Source organism: Oncorhynchus kisutch, linkage group LG30 (assembly GCF_002021735.2).
Source record: "Oncorhynchus kisutch isolate 150728-3 linkage group LG30, Okis_V2, whole genome shotgun sequence".
NCBI lineage: Eukaryota > Metazoa > Chordata > Actinopteri > Salmoniformes > Salmonidae > Oncorhynchus > Oncorhynchus kisutch.
The window spans coordinates 498,470-510,805 of NC_034203.2; the positions used below are offsets into that span (position 1 = coordinate 498,470).

General features: G+C 40.3%; 1 protein-coding gene across 1 annotated transcript in view; it reads left to right on the forward strand.

Moving 5' to 3' along the window:
* The window catches only part of cdh7a (cadherin 7a), a 155,308-nt gene that overhangs the window by 111,527 nt on the left and 31,445 nt on the right, over nucleotides 1-12,336 (forward strand). Inside the window, exon 10 of the mRNA XM_031810424.1 lies at nucleotides 12,032-12,149. Coding sequence (XP_031666284.1) covers nucleotides 12,032-12,149 — 118 coding nt within the window. The remainder of the gene's footprint in view (nucleotides 1-12,031; nucleotides 12,150-12,336) is intronic.

Consider the following 12,336-nt stretch of genomic DNA (forward strand, 5'->3'; position numbering starts at 1 on the left):
TCGCAGGAAGGCCAAATAAATCAAGGACATCAACCACCCGAGCCACTGCCTGTTCACACCGCTACCATCCAGAAGGCAAGGTCAGTACAGGTGCACCAAATCTGGGACCGAGAGACTGGAAAACAGCTTCTATCTCAAGGGCTTCAGACTGTTAAACAGCAATCACTAACTCAGAGAGGCTACTGCCTACATTGAGACCCAATCACTGGCCGCTTTAATAAATGGATCACTCCTCACTTTATACAATGCCACTCTAAATAATGGCACTTTAATAATGTTTACATATCTTACATTACTCATATTACATGTATACTGTATTTTATACCATCTATTGCACCTTGCCTATGCCGCTCGGCCATCACTCATCCATATACTTACATGTACATATTCTCATTCACCCTTTAGATTTGTGTGTATTAGGTAGTTGTTGGGGAATTGTTAGATTACTTGTTAAAAATTACTGCACTGTCGGAACTAGAAGCACAAGCATTTCGCTACAATCGCATTAACATCTGTTAACCATGTGTATGTGACAAATAACATTTGATTTGATTTTGATGCACTGTAAATGAAAGTCCGATAAATGAAAGCTGATTGTTTTCTGGAGTCTCGGGACTGATAGGGTTAAATTAGACAGAAATAATTGAAATGTTCAATGATGTTGGGGCATTTCAAAGCTTCAATAACATCTTGCCTCACAGCCATGTCATGTTTATGAAGTTCTCATTAATGTATAAATGCCTTTTGATGAAGAGTAAATCTAAGGGTTTACCAATCACAATTCCTTGTTGTTCATTGTTAATTGCATTATCCTTACACAACCCATCCTCATCCCTGGAGTTTTGCTTACAAAAGCAAAGCAGTAATGAGCAAGCCAAATGTATTCATTTCCAAAACCCCAAAAAGGTTGCCGCTTCAGCCGTTGCAATGTAAAACAGATGCAAAACAGATGGCAGGTGTGTAAGCGTCAGTCCCCAAATCCCATCAGCAACCCACACCTGTTATGGGGTTATTCATGTAGCTTTTGCTTGCCTTCTGTTTTCAATCTCAGGGTGCCTGAGCTATTGTTTAGTGCCCTTGATTCGGCCATTTTGATTCTTTCCCAACTGTCATTCCATTATTGTTTATGATGTGCCATCCAGAGCTGGTTATAACTGCCAGTGGTTTTGCACAAAGGCCTGTGCTGTTATGGCAGACGACGAAGAAGAATTGTGAGGCTAAATTCAATATTTAGAGCAGCATTTTTATACGTCGGTCCAGCACTTGTCAGAGGTATTATTTGAATGCATAATTTTTTTTTATATGCCTGCTGCCTGCCTAAATGACTGCTATAGGCTTTTTATAGCCACTGGCTGGCAAACAAGCTTGAGTATCTTGACAAGTCTGAAGTGTCGTCTCTTCCCAAGATTGTGTATATTTGTAGCATTTCTAGGTATCTATGTTCTCTAGGGGTGCTTCCATGGAGCAAAGGATATAACAATAGTCCAATAAAAGGCAGGTGAAAAAGGGCAGCCTACACTTTGTTTACATCTGTTATCACAGATAACTGATACTGTATAATAATGCACCTAAAACATACAGTGCAAAGTATTCACACCCTTTTACTTTTTCAATTTTTTTTGTGGTACAGACTGAATTTAATATAGACTAAATTGAGATATTGTGTCACTGGTCTACACACAATACACACAAAAAGTCTAAATGTATTATTATATATTTTTTTTTACAAATTTAAGCTGAAATGTCTTGATTCAATAAGTATTCAACCCCTTTTTATGGCAAGCCAAAATAAGTTCAGGAGTGAAAATTGCAAATACAAGTTGTGTTTAACATGACTTTTGAATGACTACCCCACCTCTGTACCCCACACATTCAATTATCTGTAAGGTCCCTCCATCAAACACTGAATTTGAAACACAGATTCAACCACAAAGACCAGGGAGGGTTTCCAATGCCTCACAAAGAAGGGCACCTATTGATAGATTGGTTAAACATTCAACACTAGACATTGAAAATCCCAAGGATTTCACCATGATGCCAAAAGTGACTTTAAAACAGTTTATTGGCTGTGATAGAAGAAAACTAAGGATGGATCAACAACATTGTAGTTACTCCCCAATATTAACCTAAATGACAGAGTGAAAAGAAGGAACTTATACAGAATAAAAATATTCCAAAACATGCAAATGTGGCAATTTTTTAAAAACTTTATGTCCCAAATACAAAGCTTTTGGGGAAAATCAAACACTACACGTCACTGACTACCATTCTTCATATTTTCAATCATGGTGGTATCTGAATCATGTTATGGGTATGCTTGTCATCGGCAAGGACTAGGGAATTTTATTTTGGATAAAAATAAACAGAATAGAGCTAAGCACAGGCAAATCCTAGAGGAAAACCTGGTTCAGTCTGCTTTCCAACAGACATTGGGAGACAAATTCACCTTTCAGCAGGACAATAACCTAAAACACAAGGCCAAATGTACACTGGAGTTGCTTAACAAGATGACATTGAATGTTCTTGAGTGGCCTAGTAATAGTTGTGACTTAAATCAGCTTGAAAAATCTATGGCAAGACTTGAAAATAGCTGTCTAGCAATGATCAACAACCAACTAGACAGAGCTTGATTAATTTGGGCGAGGCGAGCCTGATGAGCCGGCTGAGGCATGGGCGCTGGACAAGCTGGCTGGAGCGCAGAAGCTCGACTATCCGGCAGAGGCGTGGGAGCCTGAGGAGCCGGCTGAGGCGTGGGAGCCTGACGATCCCGCTGAGGCATGGGAGCCTGACGATCCCGCTGAGGCGTTGGAAGCCGATGAACTGGCTGAGGCATGTCGTGTGATGGGCGCCTGCTGAACCAACCGAGGCAAGAAAACCTCTCATGCCAGCTAAGGCGTGGAAGCTCGACAAGCCACCTGAGGCAAAGCTGGAGCAGGCGTGACAGTAATGATGTTGGATACAGTGGGACTTTTTGTAAAAAGGCTCTACAAATGAAAACATAGCGATGTATCAACGTGACACCAAAGAGGGCCTACCAACCTTCCTGAAGAGAATGCTGTGATGAGTACTAAAATAGGAATAGGAACATCAACTGAATAATCTGCTTTCTACTATTTAGAGAGAAGCAGAATTTATTTCTATTGAAGAAGCCAATTTTTATTCTCAGCTTCTTAACTAACTCATCAATATGCTTTTTAAAAAGACAGCTTTTCATCTATCCAGATGCCCAGATATTTGTAAGCAGGGACACGATCACTATGGACACCATCCAGAAGTACATACAGTGCATTCGGACAGTATTCAGACCATTTCATTTTTTCCACTGTTTGTTACGTTACAGCCTTTTTCTAAAATGTACAAAAAAATATGTTTTCCTCATCAATCTATACCCAATACCCCATAATGACAAAGCAAAAACAGACATTTTTAGACATTTTTGTACATATATTAAAAATAAAAAACATACCTTCTTTACATAAGTATTCAGACCCTTTGCTGTGAGACTTGAAATTGAGCTTAGGTGCATCTTGTTTCCAGCGCTCATCCTTGATGTTTCTACAACTTGATTGGAGTTCGTCTGTGGTAAATTCAATTGATTGGACATGATTTGGAAAGGCACATGCCTGTCTACATAAGATCAAATCAAAATATTGTCAAGACGTTGACAAGGTTAGAATTTTTTTTAAATTAAAATTATAATTGTTGTCCTTCAAACTTTGCTTTCGTCAAGTTGGATTGGCTTGATGGGCACTTCTTACGTACCATACGGTCAAGCTGCTCCCACAACAGCTCAATAGGGTTGAGATCCGGTGACTGTGCTGGCCACTCCATTATAGACAGAATACCAGCTGACTGCTTCTTCCCTAAATAGTTATTGCATAGTTTGGAGCTGTGCTTTGGTTCATTGTCCTGTTGTAGGAGGAAATTGGCTCCAATTAAGCGCCGTCCACAGGGTATGGCATGGCGTTGCAAAATGGAGTGATAGCCTTCCTTCTTCAAGATACCTTTTACCCTGTACAGATCTCCCACATTACCACCACCAAAGCACCCCGAGAATATCACATTGCCTCCACCATGCTTGACAGATGGCGTCAAAAGCACTCCTCCAGCATATTTAAATTTTTTCTGTCTATCATAACGGTTCTTCTTTGTGATCCGAACACCTCAAACGTCGTCTGTCCATAACACTTTTTCGAATCCACTATCTGTGTTCTTTTGATCATCTTAATATTTTATTTTTATTGGTCACTTCACAACTCTGCCTAATAATCTATTTTACAAGAGAGACCTGGCCAAAATAGCAACACACAAAGTTGCAGACACATTTGCAACATAAAACACAAAGCACTAAAGTTTACTGACATAAATGTACAAATTGAACAGCAAGATTGTTTGGGAAAGTGTGGTGTAACTAGGGGTCAAAACTTTGACATTTCAGGACCTTTCGACGCTCGTTCCAATCGGGAAGGGGCAGAGAAATTGAAAACTTTTTTCCTAGCTCTGTACGAGCCATAAGCATATATTACTGTTATTATAAGTACAGTGCCTTCAGAAAGTGTTCATACCATTTCACATTATATTCCACATTTTGTTGTGTTACAGACTGAATTCAAAATGTATTACATGTATGTTTTTTCTCTACACACAATACCCCATAATGACAAAGGGAAAAAACATGTTTTTAGAAATGTTTGCTAATTTATTGAAAATGAAATACAGAAATATCTCATCTCATTTACATATGTATTCACGCCCTTGAGTCAATACATTGTTAGAATACGTTAAAATCACCTTTGGCGACGATTAAAGCTGTGAGTCTTCCTGTGTAAGTCTTTAAGGCCACCCATGTACTCCTCATTCACAAAGGTGATGACCCTTGTGACCTAAATAATTATCAGCCTATTTCTAAAATCTCTTGACTTGCTAAAATATTAGAACCCTTGATGAATTCTCAGCTAACACCTTTCTTATCTTTGAAATGTATTCTAAATGTACAGTACCAGCCAACATTTCGGGACACATTTTAGGAATTTTCTTTATTTTTACTATTTTCTACATTGTAGTGTAGAGACATCAAAACTGTGAAATAACACATATGGAATCATGTAGTAACCACAAAAGTGTTAAACAAATCGAAATATATTTTATATTTGCGACTCTTCAAAAAGCCACCCTTTGCCTTGATGTCAACTTTGCACACTCTTGGCAATCCTCTGCATTGACACATTGGACAACAGGCCCTTTGAATTGACACACTGAACTCTATCTGAGAAGTAGTTGGTGAACCAGGCGAGGCCGTCATTAGAGAAACCAAGGCTGTTGAGTCTGCTGAGAAGATTGCGTGATTGACAGAGTCGAAAGCCTTGGCCAGGTCGATGAAGACGGTTGCACAGTACAGTCTTTTATCGATGGCGGTTGGAATGGGGAATGGGCCAAAATTCACCCAACTTATTGTGGGAAACTTGTGGAAGGCTACCCGAAACGTTTGACCCAAGTTAAAAAACTTAAAGGCAATGCTCCCAAATACTAATTGAGTGTATGTAAACTGACTTGTGGATAACTACAAATACCTAGGTGTCTGGTTAGACTGTAAACTCTCCTTCCAGACTCACATTAAGCATCCCCAATCCAAAATTAGATCTAGAATCAGCTTCCTATTTTGCAACAAAGCCTCCTTCACTCATCCTGCCAAACATACCCTCGTAAAACTGAGTATCCTACCGATCCTTGACTTCGGCGATGTCAGTTACAAAATAGCCTCCAACGCTCAGCAAATTGGATGTAGTCTATCACAGTGCCATCCGTTTTGTTACCAAAGCCCCATATACTACCCACCACTGCGACCCACCACTACATATTTGTAGCCAAACCCACTGTCTCCAGGTCATCTATAAGTCTTTGCTAGGTAAAGCCCTGCCTTATCTCAGCTTACTGGTCACCATAGCAACACCCACCTTAAGCACAGGCTCCAGCAAGTATATTTCACTGGTCATCCCCAAAGCCAACACTTCTTTTGGCTGCCTTACCTTCCAGTTCTCTGCTGCCAATGACTGGAACGAATTGCAAAAATCACTGAAGTTAGAGTCTTATATCGACCTCTCTAACTTTAGCATCAGCTGTCAGAGCAGCTTACCAATCACTGTACCTGTACACAGACAATCTGTAAATACCACACCCAACTACCTCATCCCCATATTATTACTTACCCTCTTGCTCTTTTGCACCCCATTATCTCTACTTGCACATTGTCATCTGCACATGTATCACTCCAGTGTTAGTGCTAAATTGTAATTGTAATTATTTTGCCACTATTGTCTATTTATTGCCTTACCTCCTTACTTCATTTGCACACACTGTATACAGATTTTTCTATTGTGTTATTGACTGTACATTTGTTTATCCCATTTGTAACTCTGTGTTGTTTTTGTCGCACTGCTTTGCTTTATCTTGGCCAGGTCGCAGTTGTAAATTAGAACTTGTTCTCAACTGGCCTACCTGGTTAAATAAAGTTGAAATAAAATAAATAAAATCATTTCACATTCTTAAAATAAAGTGTTGATCCTAACTGACCTAAAACAGGGAATTTTTACTAGGATTAAATGTCAGGAATTGTGAAAACTAAGTTTAAATGTATTTGACTAAGGTGTATGTAAACGTCCGACTTCAACTGTAATTCCTTAATAAATAAAACACCAAATCCATCCAGATAATCATGTAGGTTCAAACGTTAAAGCCTCGCACGGACAAGGCAGCATATTTTGGGATGTATATCAATTTATCCCAAAAATATACTGTTGTTGCTGTATTTATAGAGGTGTGCTCACGTGTTCAGCAAGGTTCTATTTTGGGCCCACTGTTGTTCATTTTGTATATCAACAACATTGGGGATCTTATTGAAACAGCGGATGTTCATTTTTATGCAGATGATACTGTTCTTTATTCAAGTGGTAATAGTTTATCTTTAGCTTTTGAAAATGCCCAAAGAGCATTTACCATCATACAACAGAATATGTATGATTTAAAGCTGATTCTTTTTTTTCTTTTTTAGAAACTTCAGAGTGTTTTCTATGCAATACTATGTGCATATATAATTTTTTTTTCTTTTTTTCTTTTACCTTTATTTAACCAGGCAAGTCAGTTAAGAACAAATTCTTATTTTCAATGACAGCCTAGGAACAGTGGGTTAACTGCCTGTTCAGGGGCAGAACGACAGGTTTGTACCTTGTCAGCTTGGGGTTTTTGAACTTGCAACCTTCCGGTTACTAGTCCAACGCTCTAACCACTAGGCTACCCTGCCGCTTAAAACAAAATGCATGGTATTTTCAAATGCCAGGCATGTTACAAATCATGTCATTGCTGCATTGGCTGGACATACTATAGAGCAAGTTAAAGTGTACAAATATTTGGGTGTGTGGGTTGATGATTAGCTGAGCTTCACTGTGCATGTAGAGAACTTGATAAGGAAGCTCAAGCTGAAAATAGGATTTTATTACCGGCATAAGGCTTGTTTTTCTTTCAAGGCCAGGAAGGAGCTGGTACGGTGTACATTACTGTCAGTTCTAGATTGTAGTGATGTTATATATATGCAGGCCTCAGTCACTACCCTGAGAGCACTTGATTCAGTGTATCATGCATCCCTCAGGTTCATTACAAATCAGAAACGTCTAACACATCATTGTGATCTTTACAGCGCTGTTGGCTGGTCGTCATTGACCTTGCGTAGGCTTAAACACTGGTATACACTGATTTATAAGGCCATATTGGGTAAAATGCCATTTTATCTCTGTTCTTTTTTAGTCAGGTCAGTAAATAAATATCATTTACGGTCCCATTCTGATTTGCTTCTAACAGTACAAAAATTAGAACAGGTCATGGTAGAAATAGTTTTAGTTACTTAGCACCGTGGTCCTGGAATTCTCTCCTGAACATTTTAAAATGTGATGATCTAGTTTCGTTGGTGGAGTTTAAATATTTGACCGATGTATATATCACAGAAGAGTGTAATTGTTTTTAGGCCAGCTGTTTGTGTTTTTAATGTAATATGTAATTGTTGTGTGTACTGTATGTGTGTTTATAGTTTTGTTTAATGTTGTGTTAGTGTATGTAAGTTGTTTTGTCTGAAACGTTGTTCTCCCTGCTGCTATTGGACCAGGTCTCTCTTGGAAAATAGATATTATCTCAATGAGAAAAAACCTGGTAAATGTATATATATATATTTTTAGATTCACTCCCTGTGTGTCCCAAATGGCAACCTTTTCATTATATAGTGCACTACTTTTAACCAGGGCCCATAGGGCTTTATAGGGAATAGGGTGCCATTTGGAACGCTCCCCCTGTTGGCAGGTTGTTTCCAGTTTCCAGGAGATTTTCTGGCAGATAGAGTTTGTGCTGACTCTGGCTCCTCGCGAGGGCAGGGATTGGCATGGCCGGTGTTTAACCCAGCCAAAGCAAGGGGGATTAGACCACTGCAGAGCGTCGGACCGAGTGAATCTTCTTATAGCGCAACCTGATGGGCCTCCACTGATAATCATCTTTTAAACACAGCACTTTTAAATGGTGTGCGTTTTTTTAGTGTGTGTAATAATTCGTAAGCCAGCCCGGGGATGGCTTTTCCACTTTAATGCTTCGTAAACTGTCCTAGGTAAACAATGTGTGTGTCTGTGTGTGTGTGTGTGCAGTTTTAGTTCATTGGCTTAAACCCACACTTCCTCATGTCCATTTGGTTTGGAACTGATATTTGGACCCCCTTAGATGATGTATTTGAGACAATTCATATCACCATCCTGAACTCTGTAGTCTGTTTGTTGTTCTGCAGCTGACATAGCTACAATACGCAAAACATGTATTGTGTAATATTATTCAAAATATATCAGGTTCTGCTTAGAATATATCAACCTGACAAATAAATACTCATGTAACACAATTATTATTTGAGTATTGTTGAAAGGGTCTATTATCATGTTGGTGTGAGGCTAATGCTGACTACAGGCAGTTCAATGGGGATTGTGTTGGCGGTGGAACGGTCACCAAATTGTGTTGATTTTCCTTGCCTGTTTTTTTTTTGAAAATATCACTTCCACTATACGATGTCTCCCAAGTCCCAACCCTATAGAGTGTGGTACTGCCTTCCCTCTCAAAGTATGACCTATATGACCTTAAATATTGTCATGTCAAATTTTAAAGCTTGTGATCTATACGGCTCTATCTCTTGGTTTTACTTAGTGCTGCTCCAACATGGTGTCCATAATAGGACAGCCTCAGTCTCAGCGGGACTTTTAAACAATAAAAAAAACTAAAGCAAAAATCATTGAAGCTGGAGACATATCTCCCTCTCTAACTTTAAGCATCAGCTGTCAGAGCAGCTTACCCATCACTGTACCTGTACAGTCGTGGCCAAAAGTTTCGAGAATGAAAAATATTAATTTTCACAAAGTTTGCTGTTTCAGTGTCTTTAGATATTTTTGTCAGATGTTACTATGGAATACTGAAGTATAATTACAAGCATTTCATAAGTGTCAAAAGGCTTTTATTGACAATTACATGAAGTTGATGCAAAGAGTCAATATTTGCAGTGCTGACCCTTCTTTTTCAAGACCTCTGCAACCCGCCCTGGCATGCTGTCAATTAACTTCTGTGCCACATCCTGACTGATGGCAGCCCATTCTTGCATAATCAATGCTTGTAGTTTGTCAGAATTTGTTGGTTTTTCTTTGTCCACCCACCTCTTGAGGATTGACCACAAGTCCTCAATGGGATTAAAGTCTGGACCCAAAATATCGATGTTTTGTTCTCCGAGCCACTTAGTTAGCACTTTTGCCTTATGGCAAGGTGCTCCATCATGCAGGAAAAGGCATTGTTCGTCACTAAACTGTTCCTGGATGGTTGGGAGAAGTTGCTCTCGAAAGATGTGTTGGTACCATTCTTTATTCATGGCTGTGATCTTAGGCAAAATTGTGAGTGAGCCCACTCCCTTAGCTGAGAAGCAACCCCACACATGAATGGCCTCAGGATGCTTTACTGTTGGCATGACACAGGACTGATGATAGCGCTCACCTTGTCTTCCCCAAACAAGCTTTTTTTCCAGATGCACCAAACAATCGGAAAGGGGATTCATCAGAGAAAATTACTTTACCCCAGTCCTCAGCAGTCCAATCCCTGTACCTTTTGCAGAATATCAGTCTGTCCCTGATGTTTTTCCTGGAGAGAAGTGGCTTCTTTGCTGCCCTTCTTGACACCAGGCCATCCTCCAAAAGTCTTTGCCTCACTATGCGTGCAGATGCACTCACACCTGCCTGCTGCCATTCCTGAGAAAGCTCTATATTGGTGGTCCCCCGATCCCGCAGCTGAATCAACTTGAGGAGACGGTCCTGGCACTTGCTGGACTTTCTTGGGCACCCTGAAGCCTTCTTCACAACAATTGAACCACTCTCCTTGAAGTTCTTGATGATCCGATAAATGGTTGCTTTAGGTGCAATCTTACTGGCAGTAATATCCTTGCCTGTGAAGCTCTTTTTGTGCAAATCAATGATGATGGCACATGTTTCCTTGCAGGTAACCATGTTTGACAGAGGAAGAACAATGATTCCAAGCACCACCCTCCTCTTGAAGCTTCCAGTCTGTTATTCAATAGTCTCCAGCCCTCGTCAACACTTACAACTGTGTTAATGAGAGAATCACTGACATGATGTCAGCAGTGGAAATGTTTTTGGGGGGATTCCGTTTTTTTGAATGGCTTAGAGGGACTCTGCAATTAATTGCAATTAATCTGATCACTCTTCATAACATTCTGGAGTATATGCAAATTGCCATCATACAAACTGAGGCAACAGACTTTGTGAAAATGTATATTTGTGTCATTCTCAAAACGTTTGGCCACGACTGTACACAGCCCATCTGTAAATAGCACACCCAACTACCTCATCCCGATATTGTTATTTATCTTCTTGCTCTTTTGCACCCTAGTACAGTATCTCTACTTCAAATCAAATCAAATTTATTTATATAGCCCTTCGTACATCAGCTGATATCTCAAAGTGCTGTACAGAAACCCAGCCTAAAACCCCAAACAGCAAGCAATGCAGGTGTAGAAGCACGGTGGCTAGGAAAAACTCCCTAGAAAGGCCAATACCTAGGAAGAAACCTAGAGAGGAACCAGGCTATGTGGGGTGGCCAGTCCTCTTCTGGCTGTGCCGGGTGGAGATTATAACAGAACATGGCCAAGATGTTCAAATGTTCATAAATGACCAGCATGGTCGAATAATAATAAGGCAGAACAGTTGAAACTGGAGCAGCAGCACAGTCAGGTGGAAGTTGAAACTGGAGCAGCAGCATGGCCAGGTGGACTGGGGACAGCAAGGAGTCATCATGTCAGGTAGTCCTGGGGCATGGTCCTAGGGCTCAGGTCAGTTGAAACTGGAACAGCAGCATGGCCAGGTGGACTGGGGACAGCAAGGAGTCATCATGTCAGGTAGTCCTGGGGCATGGTCCTAGGGCTCAGGTCCTCCGAGAGAGAGAAAGAAAGAGAGAAGGAGAGAATTAGAGAACGCACACTTAGATTCACACAGGACACCGAATAGGACAGGAGAAGTACTCCAGATATAACAAACTGACCCCAGCCCCCCGACACATAAACTACTTGCTCATCATCATCTGCATAACTATCACTCCAGTGTTAATGCTAAATTGTAATTATTTCACCTCTATGGCCTATTTATTGCCTTACTTCCCTAATCTTCTACATTTGCACACACTGTACATTAATTTTCTAATGATATTGACTGTACGTTTGTTTATGTGTAACTCTGTGTTGTTGTTTTTGTCGCACTGCTTTGCTTTATCTTGGCCAGGTCACAGTTCTAAATGAGAACTTGTTCTCAACTGGTCTACCTGGTTAAATAAAGTGAAATAATTTATATATTTTTAAAGACCGACTCTGTCTTAATATGGACACTATACTCTAGAATACAAGACAAATTCCTATATCTGAACTGACCTGAACGGAATGTAACCTTTGGTCCTCTGTCCCCTGCAGGTCATTGAGACCATCAGCGCAATGGACAGAGACGAACCTCAGAGTGGACACCGCTTCTTCTTCTCCCTTACTGCAGAGGCTGCTGGGAACCTCAACTTCACCCTGAGAGACAACAAAGGTAAAGGCCAGACACATAGTCATATTTGGCCAACGAAATGTGCATAGTTGGCAGCAGGACAACCTAGAAGAATAAGAGAGCCCTTCATACTGAATGCCTAGTTACCAGGCAGGAGAAGCTCCACAACACCATAGTGGTTTCCTAGCCCTGGTATGGATATTTTCCATTATCCAAACATTATATCAGA